Source organism: Erpetoichthys calabaricus, chromosome 7 (assembly GCF_900747795.2).
Source record: "Erpetoichthys calabaricus chromosome 7, fErpCal1.3, whole genome shotgun sequence".
NCBI classification, from domain to species: domain Eukaryota; kingdom Metazoa; phylum Chordata; class Cladistia; order Polypteriformes; family Polypteridae; genus Erpetoichthys; species Erpetoichthys calabaricus.
In genome coordinates this window covers 132,119,043-132,143,620 of record NC_041400.2, presented here as the reverse complement: position 1 = coordinate 132,143,620, position 24,578 = coordinate 132,119,043, and the positions used below count along the sequence as shown (strand labels likewise).

The window sequence follows — 24,578 nt, the reverse complement described above, 5'->3', positions numbered from 1 at the left end:
GGAGGTCTACAGAGAATTAGGTGGACTTCATGGCTTGATTTTTATCTTGACAGGCAATGTGAAATGTAGAACTTAATACACACATGTGTTTGCTTTTCTAAACTATCTGTAATCAATTCAATTTGCCACAGATGGATTCTAATCAATTCCATGATTGATTTCTAATCAATCTCAAGGGTAATTAAAGCAAATAGGATGCACTTGACCACAGTTTGGAGTGCCACAGCAAAAAGACTGAATACTTATAAAAATGAGAGACTTGGTTTTTGATTTTTAATATATTTGCAAACCTTTCTGAAAACATGTTTTACTTTGTCATTATGGGCTATTGAGTTTAGGTTGATGGGCAAAAATTGCAGATTCCTCTGTTTAAAATTAAATCTAATCCATGAAGTCTGCAGTAAGTCAATAGGTCTGAATACTTTCCAAATCCACTGTACTTGCATACATACATAAACTGTATAAAGGATTTTTTTATATATTGTACCATATGCAGTAAAATACATTTTTCACTGTTCTGTTTACCTTTCTCCAAGTGCATCTATCTGTTTATTGATTTTTACCAATGAACTTCTTATAATTAGCTCATAATTGTATAATTAATCACCATTTGCTAATTACCTAATCACTGCTGCCTAAATAGGTCAAAGTCTAGAGAGTATAGCGGATAGCGACTGAAAGTAATTAAAAAATGAGGGTTTAAATGTTCAGTAGTTTTCTTGCTCCATTTATTTTCTATCATTAAGTGGTATTAGGCTACATGCCTTCTGTAATGAATTCCAAGTTTGCAGTATTCCAAATCTGCCATATTAACAAGAGGATGCCACTGAATTTAAAATATAATTCATAATGGGACAATAAATCACATGTGATCGTTAATGTGTATATTTTTCTGTGCAGTTACTGCTTGAAGTTTAACATATACAGTATGGTCAGAACCTCAAGCATTCCAGGGTTCAGATACTGAAAGGGAATGTGGACAAAAGCCTAAGGTCTTAAGCTAATTTTGAAATAGTTTTCCCTCCCACTACTACCATCTACCATAGATGACCAGTCTCTAACACAGTTTCTTCTGCATCAAAAACTTTATTTCTTCAGCTGGTATGCCCAGTGAATAATCCACCTTTGACAATCAGCATGGGCAGTCTAGAAATGTTGGCCAGCTGTGAGGAGACAACTGAAGAGACTATACACTGGAAAAGCTGAAGCACTTGATAAAATTAGTCCTTGAGCACTTAAGGTCTGTGCTGGCCAACTTTATGGTATTCTCTGCTACCTGTTCAGTCTATCACTAAGGCTCCAGAATGTGCTGCTGCTGTGGAAAAAAATCTGTGTTGATCTAGTTGTAAGGAAGGCTGGCACCTCTTCACTTAAGAACTACAGACCAGTTTCTCTTACACCCCACATCCTAGATTAAATTTGCCTTCTTGAGAACGACCACTTGGACCCACTACAATCTCCTACTAGACAAAGATTGAAGTGGATGACACAACTATCCATCTGTTTCACAAGGCTTATTACAATCTGGAGAAAGTGAACAGCACTGTGAGGATTATGTATTTTAATATCTCTAGTGCCTTCAGCACCATCTAGCCATTCATTAGGGGGGCAAGCTCGGGAATGTTCAGGTGGGTGAGTCCATGGTGTCCTTGATAATTGACTATCTTTCAAGCAGGCCGCAGTTTATGAGGCTGAAGGACTGCATCTCTGATGCACATGAGAGTGCCGCAATTAACAGTCCTGTCTCCTTTTCTCTTCTCCCTGCACAACTCGAACTTTAAATATATAATGTCATGTCACTTGCAGAAATTATCTAATTCTGCTCTAATGGGTTGTATTGACAAGTAGGCCTGGGTAGAGAGATTGATTTTCAGATTAATCGTTATTTTTTGTTTAAATGATTCCATATCGATCCTTAAAGTCTCAAGATCAATCTTGTGAATCTCTATCCTGCTCAATTACTGTAGATTTTTGCTTATCTTCGTTTTTGCTGTCTGATCCAGTAGATGTCACTAATGTACCTGTTAAGTCTTTCTATGGAAAAATCACTTTACTACATCGCATAGAATGAGAAGGGTCCAGTTGTAGGTAGGACTTCATAAAACGTTGTATCCTCTTCTTTTGAAATCTGTGCCTTAGACACTTAAAGCAGATGTGTCGACTTCCTACGAATTCAAACGGTGTGTCAATAAAGAACTGGATAAAAACAAAGTCATATGTAACCTGTGCAGCTCAGAAGTTAAATATTGTTGTAACACAACAAATTTGAAATATCATTTATCCTGACGTCACCCATAAACATAATCCCAGTCAACATCCAAATGAGTAGAGCCTAAGCAATTTACACTGGAGACAGCGGGTAGCTCCAACCTTCCGTTTAATTTGCCTCGTGCCTAAAAAATAACAATCTATAGTAGTATTTACCTGTAAAGATATGAGACCCCACATCATTGTTGAAAATGAGGGCTTTCGACAAATGGTACAAGTTTTCAAACTGTGGTATGCCATTACCAACCAGAAACAAAGTAAGTGATGTTATTTTACCTAGGCTTTATGAAGATCTTAAGCAAAACATTGCCTCATCTCTCAGAGCAGCAGAGAGAGTAGCCCTAACTTGAGGCAGCTGAACAGGGCAGCAGATTCCTACATGACGAATCACATCACTACATTAGAAATGATGGGGCAACTGTGGAGAATGTGTTCCAGACAAGCACCCTGCATTCCAGTCAGACCAGGAGAAACCACTCTGTCTGTCTATATACATTGTGCAGAGCTTCTGAGATGGCTGGCTGGCTGTTGCTCAAAAAAACTTTCTAGCATTTCCTATGTGCTGATCCATCGCTTGACAGTATCAATCAAAAGTTTGTAAGTTGGCAAATCTAATAAATGTTGCTAACTGTACTTCTATGGTGGAATAAGTTTGCATCGTGCCTCACCCAGCTAAGTAAGTGGTCAATTATTGAAATTTTTATAGCAGCCTGAGATATCAACGTGAGCATATGCACAAAGCAACCGGCATTAAGTATCTCCATAAGCTGTACTGCACAGATCTTATTAGCGAAGTTGTCTGGCCTGATGGCCGTTTTTTTTCTTTTATATTCCATTCATCCAATGCCACTGTCAACAAACATCAGCACTAGATCCTCATTTTAAAACGCTTCTGTGAGGAATACGAGGACACATTTTTGAGACTGCTACACATAAGCAGCTGAAGATATGTGTAACTTGTAAAATTATAGAAAGATAGGAGTCTTACCACTGTATCTTTAATTTTGACTAGTTCATGATTATTTTAAATGACCAATTGGGGAATAAATTTAGCTACCAGTTTAGCTGAAGGGTGTCAACATGGAGATTCATAACACTTATTTAAAAAGCAATATTTGATTATGATGACATTTTTTTGCAAGATGATATAGATGTTTTATAAGGTAGATGCCATTGCATTGTATGAAAGCAAGTAGCCACCCATAATATGTGTGGACTCTGATGTGGCGATACATAAGTTAGTTAAATTATAGTGAATTTTGAATGAGTGTTGTGCTGTAAAAAAGTATTATTTTTTTTTTAAAGAGCAATGATATTTTGTTCCACATCTTCCCAATACTGATGTTAACTAATCAAGTATTTCTTCCTAAATGTCATTCCATGCTTATACATATATTATGAAGTCACTATATAGACAAACTTCAAATAAAGTGTTACTGAAATTTATCACATTATATTAATGTTCTCTATGCATGTTTAAGTAATTGCTAAAAAGCCACCACTTCAAATATATCAGTGCATGCTAATTCAGTCAAGATAAAATTGATATTAAACTGAATCTGGGCATTGTGAATCGGAATTGAATTGAAATGGAACATCAGTGCTAATACCCAGCCCTATTGACAAGAGGGATGAGACAGAGAATAGAAGTCAGATGGAGAACGTTGTTCCAGGGTGTGAAGAAATTTTCCTACAATTGAACATCAGCAAAAGCAAGAACAGGTTGTTGATTTTCACCACACCATAGAGCCTCTATGCTTAGTCACTATTCAGGAAGTGGATATGGAAGTGTTATACTACTATAAGTACTTGGTAGAGGGGAGTGTCAAGCTGGACTGGTCTAGTTACAACAGAGGAACTGCATAAGAAAGGGCAGAGAAGACACCCTTTTTTATTTTCATAGGGAATCTGTTCCTTTAACAAGCCAATTAAGAAGCAGGTTTAGTTATGGGATGCATTCTCGAACCACCGGAGCGGGCAAAGGATGAGAGAATGAAGACTAAACTGATGGCCATTGTGAACAAAGTTGCACATCCTCTCTTGGACATACTAACACTGACTACATTTAACTAGTGAAAAATTCACTGGAAATGTGTCAAGAAATGCTATTGGGGCTTCTTATCTATAGCAATACACCTTTAAAATCCTTCACAGTGACTGCTCTCTAATCTTTAGCCAAGTCGGAAGTTTTATTCTTTTTTGTAATTCTTTGTGTATACTTGATTAGGGTTGTTGCTATTTGTTATAATAGTTTGTCTCCTTTAGGACCAATAAAGTACTGTCTGCCTAACCAATCCAACTAAGCCCACCTCCCTCCCTCCCCTGTAAACAGTTCGTTATTTTTTTTTTCCTTTTTTGCCAAGCAGGTGATGTCTTTTTCTTATTGTTTACAATTCATAGCAATTATTTTTTTTATACATGACCTAAAACCACGAAATACCAATATGATTAACATTTCCTAGTTCTCTAGTATAACTGACCTGTGAACTTACAATTTGTATATATAAAATTGAATGTATGTCAAACTGAAGCCATCGCACCTATTTCTAAAAACCTTTGCAGTTATTTCAGGTATAGTCTAATTTGGAATATAGGTTAATAAAATTTTTGATTTTCTGTATATAAATATCTAAAAAAAGATAAAATCTAAAAGTTGCTGTTGTCGGCTAAAATAATACCAAACTAATAGCATTACATATCTGCTAGATGGCAGCAACAGATCAATAGCATGCCTTTATTGAAGTTGCTTAGAAAGAATAGCACTTTGTTTATTTTTAAAATGTGTCTATTTGGTAAAGTGAGGTCTGCGGCTGGTTGGTGTATTTTAAATAAATAATTAATTGCCATACTCGCATCTCTGGGTGGGGCAGGGTAGAATGGCGAGTGCGGTTCCTGTGCACAATGCGGGCTTGGACGGCCTTGCATTTAGGCAACATGTGCAGGATTGGCACCAGGAGCTTCTGATTTCTTCAGCTGAGCCACACCCTTTTTTAAAAGGGAAGTGCAAGGGTTAGGGGGGGGGGGGGGGGGGTAGGGGAACAAAGCAGATTGAAGGAAAGGAGATAATAGACTGGCCAGCAAGATAGATGAAGGAGGTTGAAAGAAGTGAGAGTACTGAAAAGAGAGACAGGAGACCTACAGCCCATGCAGCAGAATGGAGGCAGGTGGTTGGGATTGGAGCTTCAGGGCATGCAGAAGCCAGGGGCTGGAGAAGGGGCCCTCCTACTGCGTTATCACCAGGAAGTAAGAGTGGCCTGACGGTAGACACCATTTCCGCATTATATAAAATCCTATTAGAGTCCCTACCTTTCAAAGATCCAAGAGGACATTGGGAAGAAGATCTCTTGATCAATATATCAGAAAAGGAGTGGAAGGTAGCAAAGCAGAGAAATCACTCGAGCTCCATATGTGCAAAGCATAGAATTATTCAACTAAAAATTATATATCGAGCCCATCTGTCTCGCTTAAAACTGCCCAAAATGTTTCCAGGGCAAGATCCAACCTGTGAATGCTGCAACCAAGCTCCTGCCTCACTGGGTCACATGTTCTGGGCCTGCACCAAACTAACATCATTTTGGACCAAAATTTTTAAGTGCCTTTCAGACAGCCTTGGTGTCACAATTCCTCCTAACCCATTAACAGCTGTGTTCGGTGTTCTTCCAGACGAACTTGAAGTGGAGAAGAACAAGCCAACGGTGATTGCATTCACTACACTTTTGGCACGCAGACTTATTCTGTTAAATTGGAAGAATCCTAACTCTCCTCTGATAAGTCAGTGGGAAACCGATGTTTTATATTATTTGAAATTGGAAAAAATCAAATTCTCAGTTAGAGGATCTGTACAAAATTTTTTCAAAACCTGGCAGGATCTAATCAATATTATTTTAGAATAAGAGAAATAACTATTACCGCATTTAATTCCCTTCTCCATCTCTTATTTACCTATATGTTTATTTCTCCCTTTCTTTTATTTATTGTTGCCTTATTAAAAAGCCCTAAGCAATTCTCCTTTGACTTAGCTCTCCTTCTCAGGGGTGGGGTTTGATTTGTCTTCAATTTTGTTTGGTTATAAATTGATCTATTTGTATGGAATGATTACAATAAAAATTAATAAAAAAAAAAAAAAGAGTGGCCTGACGGTAAAGTCTCCCGCAAGTGCCGCGCATGAGCGGCGGGAGACGAATGTGGCTCGGCATTGCACCCCAAGGTTGCCTGAGGAATGGCAATGGGGATCTGAGCCCGGACTTAATGAAGTTGAATACACTTGTTGGCAGGTGTCTCTATGCGCTGCAAGGTCCGGATAGGATAAGTGGAGGAGACGCCGGTTTTTAGAGGGAAGCATTGGGGCTTATGTGTTTGTAAAAGACGGTCTCTACTCAGATTTTAACTTCAGTTTTTGAAGGAATGTGTATTTATTGGATTTTAACCTCCATACTGTTCACCATTTTTATGGATTATATTTAGTGAACATTTTTCAAGCATTGCACTATTTATTTTGGACACTGTTAGGATTTGTTTTTAATAAAAGTACTTCTGCATCTTTTGCACCTACCCCTTGTTTTGTGTTGTATACTCATCTGCCAGCTCATCCAGTTAGTTTATCAATGGTGTTTGGTTTAAGATGCTTCCAGAAAAGAGTGGGAGCAAGGAGCTGACATATGTTTCATTCTTGTTATATAAGAAATTGAATTTCTGTCTCTTTGAGCATCATGTGAAAATCATCGCATGAAGTTCTATAAAACTTTACAGTTATTTCTGGTGTAGTCTGACTTTGAATATAGGCTAATTACTTTCTACACATAAATAATTAGAAAAAAATTAAAACTCAGATGCCAGTAAAAGTTGAGATTTTCACTGGACTTTTGCAATTTTTAACCTTCTTCTCTCCGGAACACACAAGAATATCCATGTGATTTTTACTTCAGACAAATTAGAAATGATTGAATAGAACACATAAAAACAATGCCAATTTCAGGTATTTATGTTGGCCACCATAATTATTAGGAATTTCTAAATATATGTGTGTTTAAAAAATAAAGAGTTAGTGAGCAGCAACTGAAAATCTTTCTAACAGTTTATCGTATCAAAAATCCATTCCCTCTTTTCTGAATGCTTATTTTATAACAAACAAAAAAGGTCATATTCAGTTTTTGTCTAGGGCAAATAATAAGTGATCAAATAAATAAATTTTGATGAGATCCATGCTTGAGCTGGTGTAATAAAAGTCTTTTGAGACAGCTAAAGTGAGAGGGACGGAAAGTTCATTTGTTGGCCACTCAGCCCTCATTTATCTCTGTGATCAAGCTGCATATTATGACTGTGGAGCACCTGCATGCTTTGTAACATTTCAGTATTATTACTGAACTATAGAGATAATTATTATTTCTGTTCTAGAAATTGTTCTTTGCTGTAAAATTACTTCTTTTTCCCTAAGATTTACACTTGATTTTACAGTAAAGTTTCTCAAGGGCTTAATAAGCTCAGAAATATTGCAAAAAAAAAACAAACAAACCTGCTTTTCTGACATGATTAGATCACAAGTGTCAGATTTACTTTTTATTTATTTTAATCATGTAATGTACATTTTATCACTCTTCTGGGCAAAGCTGGGTAGAACAGATAGTAAAGTATATACTAGTATATTTTATGCTGTTTAAACATTGCAATTTGTACTAGTACAGTGTTAAACAGTTTATTTATATTTTCCTTTATGGTAAAAAAAATGTAGTTTTCATATTTTGTTATTTGTTGCATTAAGATAATGTTTCAAAGGACCACAACATTTGTAAAGCAGGGCTTTTCCAGAAAATAATATTAATTCAAAGGTTTATTTACAGTATATTGGTCATTTTGTAGAGACAAGTTTCTGGAGTTTTTTATGTTCTAATTTATGTTGGGGTTTCTTCATTATTATTTGCATATTTGTTGCCCTTCCAGCATAAGTTAAATAAGATTGAATCAGAAAATTCACCAGAAAACTGCATGTGTCAGACAAAGTAGACGTAGTTAGACTAAAATATTTAATTTCCAAGTAGTCGTCCACGATTTTTGACACACACATTATAACACTTACCATGGCTTCTGCTGATAACCCAAACAGTTTTCATACCTTTAGTTTAGACTTGTAGTGATCCACATTTTATTAACTAAAATACTTATTTTGGTGGAAAGCCTTCTTAGATGCACTAAAGTTGAATTGATTGTTCATGTCATTGACCATAAAATACCATTTTTCTAAACTCACTGACTCCTGAGCAGGGTCACGGGGGGCTGTAGCCTATCCCAACAAGCACAGGTGCAAGATAGGAAGAAATCTCTAGACAGGGCACCAGTCCATTGCAGGGGAACACACTTGCACACACCCACTAGGGCCAATGCTTATGTCAAAAATCTGTCTTTTTTTAATAATTCACACCACATAATTAATGAAGAGTGTCTGTTCATTTTTCCAGATTCTAAATGTTACACTTGGTCAGGTTAAAAAAAAAAAAGATTAATTAATTCATTCATATTTCTAAAATATACTTTTGCCAGGGATTTGTACCTGTCTTGCGCCCTGTGTTGGCTGGGATTGGCTCCAGCAGCCCCCCGTGACCCTGTAGTTAGGATATAGTGGGTTGGATAATGGATGGCTGGAACTATGTAACCTCCTTTACTTCTCTACAAAAATCCTATTCTGATCAATACATTTGTTAGGATATAGCAGGTTGGGAAATGACTGACTGACTTTATATAATATTCTTTCTAAATGCATATAAAAAAAGTTTTGACTATAAAAATACTGATTTATTCCTTGCAATAACATGACCTAAAAAATGAGGGCTTAGCTTCGTTTTGAACGTCTCAGAAGCTTATAGATTGTAATGTTTTCGGTTCCATCTATTAATTGTCTATATACAGTCACATAGAGTGGTGTTACTGATTTTATATTTACATTATAAACCCAGCATATACTGTTAATGCTAGCTTAATACATGTATTCATTTCATCCAACCATCCATTCATTATCCAACCCGCTATATCCTAACTACAGGGTCACAGGGGTTTGCTGGAGCCAATCCCAGCCAACACAGGGTGCAAGGCAGGAAACAAACCCTGGGCAGGGCACCAGCCCACCGCAGTATTCATTTCATGTGTTTTATTTTTATTTATTTTTACTTGCATAGACGTTCTCTGCTTTAAAGTATGTTAAACTATTATAGACTCGACACTCACAAACGACAATTTGTCAGGTTGTACAGAACACACATTTGCGAACAAAAACAATGTAAATTTCAAACAAATTCATAAACAGAAAATATCCACTAATAAGAAACATTGTTTATTATGAAGTGCATGAGCATTCATATTATATCATAGTATTTTATAACTGATAATTTTGTCAGTTTTATAGAAGTAACCATGCAGTAAAAATTAGTAACTTTGCCTTTAAGATAAATGTAAAACAACAACAACAATAATAACAGAAGAAAATTTAAACTTGTTTTTTAGTACTATGCAAATATCATCCTGAATTTTACATAATGTAGTTAACCCACTTCTATCTGTCTGTCAGTCTATGTATGGCTCTTGTTGTTGTTGTATATGTATATATATATATATACTAGTCATTTAGCCCATTACAATAATGGGCGCTAGAACAGTAGTACATAAACATTAGTAGGAACAGTCTATATTAATTGGCAAGGGACTTTGACCTCATTCTTTTTGTTGGTCGTATTTTTCTTTCTTTCGGCCTTTCTTTTGTTGATGTTTACTTGCTGAGCTGACCGTTCTTCGTGGGCTGCTGCCGTGTATTGCGTGTCTTTAATTTTCTGTGACAGTAATACTGTCTTGCACGTCCGCTGGCTTGTACGTCTGTAATATACCTTTAATTTTCTCTGGCGGTAATACAGGCGTGTGCGTCGGTAATATGCCTTTAATCTCCTCTGACAGTAATACTGGCGTGTATGTGGCTGTAATATGCATCACTGTATTGTGTACCTTTAATTTCCTCTCGCAGTAATACTGGTTTGTATTTCTGTAAAACGCTTGTAACTTTCTCTGACAGTAATATTGCGCATCGCACCGTGCCCTACACATGCACAGTTCACCAGAAGACACACACACACACACACACACACACACACACACACACACACACTGACACCTGGACGCACACAGGGATTTTATTAAAGAGGAGATATATATATATATATATATATATAATATATTGTATACCCAACAATTTGGTATCTGGACTGTTCTTTGCTATAAGGCACATTTTATCAAACCCATTTCTGAAAAAATGTTGAAAGCTACACTGCTTATGTAAACAAACCTATTGCTGTTGGTACCCACATGCACCCATCCACCTCCTATGTTTTACTATGGTGCGTTTTTGTGCTTTGCCTGTATTTGTCAATATATGTCTAATAATATATCTCCAAAAAAAATGAAAGCAATTGAAACAACAGCATAGTTCTCTGTGAGACAAGTCAGTCTCATTTCTGTGTGAGATAAGTATGTCCACTGTGCTGGTTGGCCTAGGAGGCATACCTTTTTTTCCACATGAGAATGGTGAACATCAGGTTTATCAGTCATATCCTGAACATAGACTAACGTTTAGAAATATTCCCATTAATGACCTGATACAATTTCTTAAGTGGGTAATTGATGAATCAGCTGTTTTATATCATGGAGAAATCAGGGGTTAATGCTTATATAGGTGTTTAGTTATGTTTCAGTGATGTTTGGGCTTTCTGATGAGATGTACATGAATTATTTTTGCCAATTAAACTAAAATATATATATATATGAATTATTGCCAAAGTTCAAAAGAGAACACATATAGTCCTGAAACATTTATAATCCATCTGTCACAATACTTGAATGCTTTAAGAATATTTTGTGTACTGCTGTTTATTATGACACTGTTTTGCTGTGGAAGAATGGCATTTTTAGTACTTTTGATAAATGATGCCGGCTACTTTTTAAGTGCGTTAAAATGTACACAAGTTCAAGCACTTTGGATAGTGCACTAAAAACTATAGTAATGGTACCAGTTTCTGCAATTTATTTTTCAACCCAAATAGGAACATAAAATGATTGATTAGTAGTTTATATTTAAAACAAAAAAAACAAAAAAAAAACACAGAACGTGAAAATGTAATTGTAGAACTTCTTTCTGTATTAACTTCTGTGGGTTTTTTTTTTTTTTTTTTTTAAACCATTTTTAAATATTACATATATCAGAAAAATCTAGTTAGTGAAACTACAGTATTTGCCAGGGTTCATTTTGCTAATTTATTTTGCTTGTATTCTATTCCAGATAAGTTATAAAAGTGTACCAGTTATAATTTTTCAAACAATTTTTTTCAGCATTTAATTAAGTATAAATAGAACAACAAGATTTAAATGCTTTAAAGAGCAAGACTATCAAAGCATCATCACTACATGGATAAAGAAAACTGTGAATATACCATTGGCTTTCAAAATATATTTTAAAAACCATACACTATTACCAGTATTCAGTAGAAATATTTTAACTCTTCAAATTACATTATGATTACAAATACATTATTTGGAACATTCATTACACAAATGCAATGTTTGATTTTGACTAGAAAAAAAATTGTATACTATAATTCCTATAAAATCTATTTGTTATAAATTGTTATATATATATATATATATTGTAAATGTTTGAATGGTCAGGACTATAATAACAGCTCATTATGTATTCTCAGGGACCAGATGCTAATGTTTGTGTCCTGGCAGAGTTTCCAAAACTGTAGATAATGAAGCATCCCTGGAAATAACAGTTCCAGAGATGATGGTTGTCAGCGGAGAGGCATATTGGCTTTAGCACAGACACCTGGCTTCTGCAGGATTCTCTGGCTCTTGTTTTATACAGTAGATAGTAATTCAGATCTACAGGGAAACCTAGGGGTGAGTTACCATGGAAGTTATCAGCAGTTTGATGGAATATACTTGACCCTGAAAGCAATTTAATACTGGGGACCAGTAGTAGTCCCAGAAGAATAATAGCTATTCCAGTGTCCAGATAGATGTGACTGGAGTTGGGAGTGGAGTGGTAGCAAGGGCCTATTTGGTAGGGAGGAAGAGAAATGGTCAGTTACTGGTTGGAAATTTGGTCAGTACAGGAGCTGCTCCATCACAACCCTTTGTTTGTCTTAGTAATCCCCTGAGTGGCTAAGGATTTTATTATTTAGTTTATTGTTATTTATTTTATTACTCACTTTGATTAAAAAAAAAAACTTCTATTTTATTTTTTGGTAATAACACACCAACTTTTCCTTTTACCTGGGCTTTCCTGTTTTAATATTAATTACAATCCTATTCAGAAACATTAATAGTAAATACATCTAAGATATTTTTTTATCCCCTAAATAAATACTATTCAGGGTGTTGAATGGATTTTTAAATTTTAATAAAATAATTTACAAGATTTATTTATAGCGGTAGGATATATTTTTTGTTTTGAAATTGCTGAATAGGTCATTTTTTAAGACTTTTTTTTTAATTTAAGGTAGTCACGGAACTTGGACAGTTTGAAAAAAAGAAGTTGCTGAAGTCTCTGCTCAAAGGAAACCAGCAAGGTGTGGCCTTTCGTGGAGCCTTTCTGAGCAAAAAGAGTCTTGACAATATGAAACATCATAATCCAGGAATTTCATACCCTATCCTTGTCTGGTGGTCACCACTTACTGGTGAGACAGGCAGAATAGGCAAATGTGGAGAAGACACGTGTTTCTTCACCATTAATCAAACCTTTTATAATCATAAGATGACTCAGGCATTCTTGTTTTATGGTAAGTAAGGTTCATTGTGTGCTTCTTCCATTTAAATATATACCAGCAGCTGAGAATAGGTCAAATTTAAGACTTGAAGACTCAGATTAAGGTAGTTTAGATTTCCAGTCTACTCAGGGAATTTTATACTATGGCTGATTTGAGCTATTATCAGTTATGTTCTTACATTTAATAGGTTTGACTTCCCAATGCCACCTTTCTGTGGGTTGGGCTAAGCATATTATAGAAGCATTCTGCAAATTTGCTATTCATTGTCTGTTGATTATGGTTGCCATTCTCCTCATCTTCTACTTGCAGACTTTCAAGCAACAAATGACCCCAGATGCTAAGAAATTAATGAAAGATACAGAATTAATGCACACAATAACCTCACTAAGCAGACAGCCTTTCCAACAAGTTGGCAAAATAGGTTTTAACGACAATGCCAGCAGCTTGATAGAGGACACAATGAAAGGGAAATTTCATTTGAACACCATAATTTAAATTTTGTCAAAAACAAGCCATTCCATGGCTAAATATTCCATTAATTCCTAATTGTTGTGTTTGCATAAAGGTATTGGTTTGAAATTTGAATGTCCTGAAATTACTGCTTTAGTTTATTGTGGTTACAAAACTGTGTCCATATGTACTCTGTGCAAAAAAAAAAAAAAAATCTGTAGTTTCTTTTGCTTGCAGTTTACTCTATAAGAGCAATCCATGTGCTTAGCCATTCAATAAAACGTCTAATTCACTCTATCAATAGAAGTACATTTTAAACATCTTTCAGTGTTCCAAATATGAAAAGAAAGCATCTGTTAGCAGCAAGTGCATATGAATTACAAAAAATGTAATTCTTTGATAAATTCAAAGTGACAGTCATATAGTAAAGTCAAAATATTCATCTGTTCTTTTAACAATATATTTTGTGAAAGGAAAATTAAAACATTTGTAAGATGATAGCACAAAGTGTAGGTTCCTTTTTAACAGCCAACACGTGCAAACCAAGTCACTACCTAACTTTGATAAATAAACACTAGATGGCAGCACATGACTTGATGTCTTCATTTTCATTAAAAAGACATTGGTTTCATATTCCATATGGTTTTAGATTGGCAATGCCTATGCACCCTTAACCAGATGTGTTTGTTATTTGTGTGTTAACATTGAGTTGTCTCCCTCAGACTTGAAAGTGTCTCGATTGTTAATAAAAATGTACATGCAATATTCTTTGTATTCAAGTTTACCAACCCTTATAATTGTGTAAGGTTCTGTATGTTTGCCAGCCTAACTTGAAACTATTCTTCTTAAAAATAATGTCTTCCTTGATGTTAAAATGTTTTTGTCTTAAATCTAACAGTGTGTTTTATGTAGCATTTTTTTTTTTTTTTTTTTTTAACATTAGCTAAGAAAGACGACTTTTAGAATTTGTCAGTTGAAATGCCTATAATAGTATTAAGTTACAACTTCAAAACAGATTGATAAGTGTCACTTTAACAACATTGATTAGTTTCTTTGGACATGATGTTGATCATCTTTCTGTTGTTTCATTTAACTCCTATGGAAAATTGCATTGTGGGTATATTTAAGATGATTTTACTGTTGCTACAGTTTCAGTATTTTAGTTATAGCCCAGGGGTACACAACTCTGGTCCTTGACAGTTATAAAATACCCTTGCTTTTTATTCCAGCTCAGCTCTTCGTAGCTTAATTACCCTAATTATGTGCTAAATTGGATCAATATGGGGCATCTGGAGGCACACACATTATTTTAAACATAAGGTGTCTTTAATCAAATGCATTTTTAAAATGATGACCAGTGGAAGAAAATACCGGAAGAAATGAACATATGAAAGATTCTTAATGAATAATAATTGATAAGCTGAAATACCAAATTGTAATTTGAACACATTAAATAAATACAGTAAAGATTTACAGTATGGAATTAGCTATTGGAATTTAAGAAATGAATAATGATAATCTGATAAGTTAGTCACACTTGGATTTTTGTAGATTTTTATCACAAAGACTTGAGATTTAAGTGTTTAAACTGTTGCAGCCTGCAGCATGGTGATACAGTTGTAAGTGTTAATGCCTCATAGCTTTTACATGTTTGCCCTTATACTGTCTGTGAGGAGTTTGACTGCACCCCATTATTTGTGTTATTTCTTTATCGTTTTTTGACACTTCTCATTAGTATAGAAAAGTGAAGTAGAGTAAAGCAACTGCTGAAAGAATGTAAAATTTAAAGGTCATAGATAATGATCATTAAAGGATTGTTTATTGTAGGCCTGTGTTTGCTGTACAAAGATCAGTGGCTACAGATCATGTACTTAGATGGATTCACAATTTTATTTGATCATAGTATTGATTGTGAATGGCAATCACAGGCAGTAAGAGTTTTTTCATAGAAGAGAAACATAGCTACACCTCACAGATCCTACAGTATATACAGGCAGGATGTACAGAGGTGCTTCTTTTCCGGAACTAAATACAGTGCCTCATCGTGGCTTTATAGTTAAGGACAGACTGTCTTCTTAGATGAACAGTAAAACCACATTTTCCTTATGTTGTGATTTCACAATTTAATTTGATGTGTTTGTATTGAAAAATGCAGACATCTTGGCTAGTGTAATCATGTTCTTCTATTGTGTATTTATTATCTTTTTGAATCCTCTTATTTCAGTATACATTTAAGGTGTGCAGAGTCTGAACTGACAGTATCATGTGGCCAGTTCACTTTTGCCAGGCCATTTTACATTTATCAATCATCCTAAACTAAAAGCCTTTGGACATGGTAGAAAACTGGAGTGGCCACAGGAAACCCATGTAAACACATGGAGAATGTGTAATCTCAATACAAACAGTGACTGGTCAGGAATTTGAACCAAGTACTCTGGTTAGCATTAATGTCTTCAGAGCTCCATTCTATTACCATGCAGCCTTTTTACTCTCTAATGCCCACTGAATGTTACTAAGTAAGTCCAACAGTTTGAGATTTTTACATGGTGAAACCAAACACTGATTGATGTTTTAAGTTCAAAGTTTGACATCCAGCATTTTTGTTAGTTTAAATTAATACTGTTTGTACTAAGAAATTATCCATCTGTCGATTTTTCTAACCGACTTACTCAGTTCAGGGTCACAGGGAGCTGGTATCTTTCCTGGCAGCAGCGCTGAGCATAAGGTAAAAATCAAACCTGAGAAGGAAATTATTTTAGTTGTACTTATAGCAGAAGAGGATAGTATTCATACAGTTGCTTTAGATAATGAAAATATTTTTATTCTTTTAGGTTTTTTCTTTTTTTCACTACTCTTGTATATTGAAAAAATCTGTCACATGTATTTGTTTGTCATTTAAGGTACTGGTAAGTGTACTGCATTTTTTACTGAAGCATAGTAAACTGGCTTTCTTTAAGGAGAAATATACTTTACTACTAGATAGCTTTTGAAGACTCACTAACTAGCAAAATGGGAAATAAAGTAAAGAGAATTTTGTCTCTCACTGTTCATAAAATAAAGTTCTTTTGCTTCAGTTTCACTTCTTTTTTGGTTAGCATATTTTAACATTATCTGCCCCTCATATTACTTTATAAGAGTATATCTGATATAAGATGGTAATATGTTAAAATAATTCAATCCATTCCTTTCCCCATTTTATTAATATAAATTAATAAACTTTGATCCTAACTTTGAATGGGTTATTGTTAGTATATACAATTAGTTGTATATTCTAAAATTGAATTTTTACTACCGGTTGTATTTTTTTTTTTTTCTATTGTGGGGGTTAATAATGCTTATAATAATGAACAAGAAATACAGGAAATACAATTATGTGAAATAAGTGCCAGTTGTTGTATAGCTGTTTCCGTATAGCATGTGATTTTATTATTTTATTGCAATGATGGTTGTTTGCCCCTGCCATGCTATATTGGAGATATACCATAGTTGTAAATCTACAATAAAGTGGTGCTGAATGCCATCTAAATTTTGAAATTGGGAACTATAATTGTTCAGCCTTGCATAATAGCTGTTTGTTATTCAAAGAAATGTTAATATAACTTTATGAAAATTCATGTAATTACTTGTAAGGAAGCAGAAATTGAATTACAGGAAGTCAGTGGTTAGACATCAATCTTCACGAATAGTCAGTGTGAGTCAAATCGAAGCAAATCCTCTCAGTATTATTTTAGGTTAATTGTATAAATATATAGTGAAGTTATGTTTATTACAACTCAGTAATTATTTGTAATTTGCTTCTTTTCAGTTTCAGTCTAACTTCATAAACTCAAAATAAAATTTAAGCTATCTCCTGGACTCTATGAATCTTTTGTGAAGTAGAGTTTGACTGCTGTTTAGTTTCTGGTTCAAACACCAGAGACCAGAACAGTATAATAATTTTAATAGGAAACTTGCACTATGTTGTTATACAACAGTTCTTTAATGTCATATAGTGTATTATTCTAGTTAAAACAGTTCAATTACTTAATGTTAAACATATTATAAAACAAAAGTCATAGTTTAGTGGCAGTAACTTTAATGATAAAGCTTTATCAGTTATCATCATCACAGATTTAAAAGCCATTTTCAAGGTTTACCCAGGTTAGACAGTTGTCCCCCAAATCTTTCACCTTCCATGGTCTTGGCCATTTTTTGGGGGTGAGACCTATTCTTTTCGTATTATCAGACACAACCTCTAAATAATGTCTTTTTTTGACCCCTGTAATATAGATTAATGTTTTGATAATTGTTTGTAAATTGTCACTTAAGAAATAGTGACTTAAAAAACTGTTTTATTTAAACATGTCATTGTAAATTCCCCAAAGTTTTAGGAATGCTATCACTGATAAGAGCTTTTTGTTAAGTACTTCTTTGGGGAGTGGTATTTGTGGTGGGGAGTTTGAGGCATTCCTCAGTCTACTTCCAACTGGTTTCACAATTCAAGTTTTGCTAAAACTCTGTGCAGTGTATTCGATGAGCCACCTCCTCCACGAAGGCCATAAACTGTCCAGCTAGGCTGAGATGAAGAGGCAATAAGGTTACCCTAGAGATGGAATGAACTGGTATGAAGTACAGAGTTGGCATATTCTGGATTATAGCTGATTAGGATTGGTCATCGAATAAGGAGAGTCACGACGCTCCATTGGTCTGTGATCAGTACAAGTTTGTTCTCTCTATCTCCCTGTCTGCCGTTTTCCATCCATGAGAAGGAAGCCAAGTTATATTCATTCAAAGGCCATGCTGGACCAGAGGCTGACATAAGACATAGCCACTGGGTAGTCTAAGTAAATTGAACAGATTATTACCCAGTTCATATTATTATTATTTTGCCTACACTCCTTTGAACTCTGCTTATTTTATTGGATATATTATCTGTAATACATAAAAGTGTAACATTTTTCTCCTGCCTGTTCTTTTACTCTTTCTCTACTTGCTTGGTATTATACATGTAAAAGGGAAGGGTGAAGTGCTGAAGTACAGTACCTGATAGTACTAAGAGTATGGGATTTGACGCATTTTTGTTAAGGTCCACATAATAAAGAGTATGAAGGGAAGTACAGGATCATCCTAGAGTCCTAACACAACAAAACAAACTCTCTTTAATTCACCTCCACCCCTTCAATCTTGGTGCACCTCGTAACCTTGTCATCCTCAGTCTTTCACACCATATACATAACCCACCTTGGTCTGCTTCTCCTCGAGCACAACATCTATCATCTCTAAACCAAATCTCTCTTTTTACTCAGTATTTGTCTGCCTCTCACTCCATGAAACTCCACACAACTGTCTGATTATTCTTTTCTCCATTCTTTCTGGTTTTGCTTCACATTTGACTTTCATCAGCCATGTTTCAGACTACAATAGTTTGCTATCTTTTTTTTTTTGATTTTATTGAAATCACACAAAATTCCATACAAATAAATCAATTTTTACAAACATAAATCGAAAATAAATCAACCCTCACCCCTAATAGTTTTCTGTCTTGAGCTTGCCACACAGTGCAAAAATGTTCGCTTTATATTGTAGATGTTTTCCATTGATAAGGTAATATTTACAGAAATGAGTTTTCCTATTTTTTTTAAAACTTGGCTTTAGAACATACGAGATTCCTCATGGCTGATCATATTACTGTCACTTCACACCATTAAGGCTAGCCCTTTAACAAATTCTTATAATGCCTGAGGCATTTTGTTAACAAGCTTGTCTTGCTTCTAGGCATGCATAACACTTTCTATGACAAGCATATTTTGATTTGATTAATGCTGCACAATGAGATACATGATTTGTTCCACAAATGCATTAGGAGCTTTAATGTTATTTCTATGCTTGATAAAAAATCTTAAAGCAACCATTTACAGTATTATTGTTAGTTACATAACCTTTTGTTAGGTAACCCACTGGTAGAATCAGTGAGCACTATTGATTATCGCAGCTGACAGAGAGGTACATACAAGCAAGCCACACCAGCTTACTTCAGCTGCTGCTTGGGGTAAGTTAACTCTTTAAAAAAAAAAAAAAAAAAAAAAAAAAAAAAAAAAAATGTCAAAAAGGCATTTAACTTTAAGAGAATGTAAAAGGAAAGAAATTATTTATGCGGTATATTACCTTAAGACGTCAACAGAGAGTTTAACACTCTATCAGGTATATCTTTCAAATGTTTTGTTTAAGTAATTTGAACTACAGTTTGTTGCAGACCTCTACAACTAACAGTAGAACATTGAACAAAGTAATTTGTACATCACTTGAATCTGAATCTGCTGTCTATGTCTGTCTATATACTGAACCCCAGAGCAAGCCTATTTGGACTATATTTTTGACTACCCGACATGGTAACATATTGTTTAAAAGAACTTTTTTATTTTATATAGATTGTATTTTATGTATACTACTAATGCATGTAATTGGAATTATGTTATGCCTGTTATTTGTAATATAACTCACTGTTATAAAAAAATTTTGAAACACCAAGATTATCACTGATTGATTAAGTAACTAAAAAAACTTAAAATGTTCCAACTTTCAAATTAATTAACCCAGTCCCCAAACACACTAGGCTATTCTGCTATATGTACATTTTCTAACTTGTAATTGTGTCATGTGGCTAATTTTTTTAACCTACCTGCTATTACTGTATTTGTTTTGTTTCCTTTGTCAATAGGTACAGACTTTAACATTAAAAGTCTTCCACTTCCTCGTAAACCAACACATCACTGGGGCCTGTTTCATGAAGAGTCTCCAAAAAACAACTATAAACTTTTCCATGAGCCAGCTATTACACTTTTTAATCACACTGCAACATTTAGCAATAACTCTCACATGCCTCTCACCACACAATACCTGAAAAGTGTACAGACTTTGACATCCCAAACTTATTTTGTTAATTTGTCGGAAAAGAAGAGTTTGCGACAGAAGCTGGCTCCATTGGTATATGTGCAGTCGGATTGCAATCCTCCCTCTGATAGAGACAGCTATATTCAAGAGCTTATGAAGTACATTAAAGTAGACTCTTATGGGGAATGTTTGCACAACAAAGACCTTCCTGCTGACCTTAACAGTTCCTTGGCAATGGACAATGACCATTTTTTTAGGATCCTGGCAAAGTATAAGTTCAGTCTTGCTTTTGAGAATGCTGTTTGTGATGACTACATCACTGAAAAACTTTGGCGACCCCTCTCTCTTGGGGTGGTTCCTGTTTACTATGGGGCCCCCAATGTTGTGGACTGGCTGCCTAGTAATAAAAGTGCCATTCTTGTTAAAAAATTTTCTTCACCACAGGAACTGGCTGAGTATATTAAATATTTAGATGAAAATGACACTGCATATGAGGTGTACTTGAAGTGGAAAAAGAAAGGTGAAATATCAAACAAGAAACTCTTTTCTGAGATAAAGCGTCGCCGATGGGGTGTTCAGGATGTTTTCCAGGATAATTACATTGATGCATTTGAATGCATGGTTTGTAACAGAGTGTGGGAAAATGCCAAGAGAAAAGAGCAGGTAAGCCGCAACTGGATGTAATTCATTATAAAACAAAAACTAGCAAGTTGCTTTATTGTAGCTTTTTTTAGAAATCTCTGCAAAAATGTCTGAACAGACTGCCTTAAGGAGTTAAGTATCACAGGCAAAGGCTTTGCATTATTTAGTAGCTGTTGCTTATTTTATAGATCTTGCCTCGAAACAGTCTGTTGAAGGTTCCAACACAGCAGTTGTGCCACCCTTTATAGACTAATCTTCCTTTCTACTAGTAATTTAAAGCAGGTGGTCCCAAGCTATGCCTGGTTAAGCACAAGTGCTCTTCTGCAGTATTTATGCTACTTGAATTGGTTTTGTTTTGTAGTTTAAGGAGTTACAGATACCTGGATTACAGATGAAGCCCAAGTGTTTATTGCAGTTTGAGCTGATGACAGTTTTCAAAGCAACTTGAAAACATTGAACCATAGTAAAATGTAGCATGCAGGCATATATCCGAGAGGAAACGGATATTGTGTTTCATGTAAAGCTATACTGAGGAAATAATAACTGTAACAATACTATAAAAAGCACTAAAAATAACCATTAGCACCACAGGCAAGTAATTCTGCAATTATCTATTACTTTCATTTAATATCAAAAGTGTACAAATACCAACATTTTTAGTGTTCCTGAATGTAATGGAAAAACACACAGAACCAAGTCATCAGCCTAAATTTGGTTCCAGATATTAGTGGAAATGTGCAAAAAGAGTTAAAACATTGAAGAACAGCTGGCTCCTTGTTTTTCTGTTAAAAAGTATAGCACAGATGCACCACAACACTGCAGGGAAAGATAAGAAATCTCATAAAGTAATGAAACACAATTACATTAAACCAAACACCTCAGCTCATTCCCATGTATACAAACAAGTGCCATGTTTTCACATGTTGATATGTTTACACATATTGTCTTAAGCAACATTTATAATAATAATAATAATACATTTTATTTATACAAGGCGCCTTTCAGGGAACTCAAGGACACCGAACAACAATAAATAAATAAATAATTAAATAAAAGACACAATTATAAAAAAAACTTAAAACATCAGAAAATCTAGAAATTAAAACCAAACAAAACCATTATAATCAGGAGGAAAAAGAAAAAGCCATTTTAAACAGATGCGTTTTAAGTTTACATTTGAAGGTTTTATTTTTTTATTTGAAGTTTACATTTATAGCTATATTTATTTGGTTGTTCTGGAATGCCATTCCCCTTCTCTTTCCTTCTAAGACTTTCCTGTGTCACTTTTTCATATTATACTATTTTTATTTTTTATCTCTTCTGTTACAACAGGGTTTGGCTCCAATGTTATGGCAGGCTCAAGCACACCATCTTAGCTGCCCAGCTCCCAAAGCCTTCTCATTCTCAACAGATCACACCAAGCAGTCCCCACTACATGAGATATGGCTACCAAGTTTTGAGCAATCTAAGAAGGAAGCAATTGCACTTAGAGCTCTGGTTGAGAGAAATAAAAATTTTACAGCTCAAGAATTCTGGAAGCTGGTTTTTAAGAACTAAGTTGAGTCCAGTTTTTCGACCAGTGTGTTAACTACCACTTGCTGCACTTCAGGATAGCATGGCATGCCTGGAAAATCAATGTTAACACTCCTCTTCAAAGAGAAATATTTATGTGGCTTGTAATTGCCTATGAATTGATTTTACATAGCACAAGCCTGCCATACATAGCTTTGAAGCTGCTCATTGGGACTTTTTGACTTATAATAGAAGCATTTGTCCTTGGATTGTTTGTTCTGCACCTGTCTGACAACAGGAGTTCTGTTAGAGCATCACTAACTAATGACAGATAATGGATACAGTGTTTGCAAGCATTAACAAATATGCCAGCAGACACATGGACTAGACATGTTTCCTAAGGAAGATTTTAATTAACATTTTTTAAGGAACATGTAAGTTGCTTTAAGATTTGTTATATCTTTTAATATGATGAGAATTTTATTTTGTATGCATATGTTTCCAGAATTTATATCAATAAAGAACCATGATAAAAGACTTTGGAGAATGTCATGTTATGCAGATTTACTAGTATTTTAATGCAGTAGAACATTTTCAACAGAAGTAAATATCTTTTTTTTCTGCACCTTTAACATTGGAGTTTCCATCTGTAGCAGTATACTATACAAGTAAGTACATCATTGTTTCTCACCTTTATTTTTTGACAGTTGGATCTATATTATGATGAAAAAATACATCTTTCTTTCTGTATTTGTCTCTTATTTATGTCAGTATTTGTATTTGGTTATAGTATTTGACAGTCTAAATGTTGCTTGTTTAGAGCATTTGGAGCCTTGTTTAAAGTAATCCTGCCAAGAAACAGAGTTTGAAAAGAAGCCTGATCCCCTGTCTGTGTGGAGTTTGCACATTCTCCCATTGTCAGTGTGCCTACTCTGGTTTTCCTCAACAAATCTGATATACAGATTAGGTAGATCAGAAACTGTTTGTGTCAGTGTGCATTGTGATAGAATAATGCTCCTTCCCAGCATCATTCTTGCCTTGTACACTGTGATGGAAAGATGCATCCTTGCGTTATTAAAAATCATGTGGTATTAAAATACATTCTTAGTAATTACATGTGTGTGTGCGTGTGTGTGTGTACTATCTTTGAGAACTGTATTATTGAATAGCATTTAATTGTAAATAATATATTATTGTTACTCACACATGCATGTGTATTGGTGGAAAAATGTATTGCTGCAGTATATGGAATCTCCTGTAAGAGTAGGATCCCTAAACCAGGGGTGGCCAACTCCCTCCCCTGGAGAGCCATAGTTCCTGCAGGTTTTTTCCAAAACAGTTGCTTAATTAGAAGCCAATTCTTTCCAATAATAGATGTTATTTAATTTCATGGCTTGTTATTGTTTTAACTCTACCATGTCAGTTCATTCTTAAATCATAGATTTTTTTTTCCTTTCTATTGATACATGTATCATCCAAATGATTTGAGGCCTAAAATGGATGAGTAACTTTCAGTTCTTCACTTTCTCTTCAGTTTCCTTCTGAGTAGTTATTTAAACAAAATAGTGAGTGATGAATACACATGGGTGGAAATGGAGACAAGCTAGGTGTAGAACTGCTGATTCCTTTGTCATTTGCATCTTATTTCTAATAAGGAGCAGTTCAAACAGTGAATACATCTGGTTAAGACTAAAATAAGCAATTAAGGGTTCAAAATCTTAACTAATGTGAACTAGAAAAATGTCATTTGAACAAGAATTGCTTTATCAGCAATGAATGACTTCTCATGAAGCAATTGGGTTAGAACAAAATCCTAAAGCCACTGCAGCCTTCCAGGGCCAACTTTGCACCGCTCTGATTTAAAGAGGTTGAGTCTTAAATAGCAAATAAATTAAATGAAGTTAATTAGTAGCAAAAACTAGTCACCAGTTATGAAAATGGTTAGAATAAAAACCTGTAGCCACTGTGGCTCTCCAGGATCAGAGCTGGCCATCCCTGCCCTAGACAATGGAGCCCTTGCTAGACGGTGTGTGCTAA

The 24,578-nt window shown here is 34.8% G+C and overlaps 1 protein-coding gene across 1 annotated transcript in view; it reads left to right on the top strand.

Moving 5' to 3' along the window:
• fut10 (fucosyltransferase 10) overlaps nt 1-23,075 on the top strand; it is a 33,938-nt gene extending 10,863 nt beyond the window's left edge. The window contains exons 2-4 of the mRNA XM_028805399.2: nt 12,800-13,079; nt 20,215-21,050; nt 22,362-23,075. Coding sequence (XP_028661232.1) covers nt 12,800-13,079; nt 20,215-21,050; nt 22,362-22,586 — 1,341 coding nt within the window. The 3' untranslated portion in view covers nt 22,587-23,075. The remainder of the gene's footprint in view (nt 1-12,799; nt 13,080-20,214; nt 21,051-22,361) is intronic.
• Nucleotides 23,076-24,578: the final 1,503 nt, after the last annotated feature.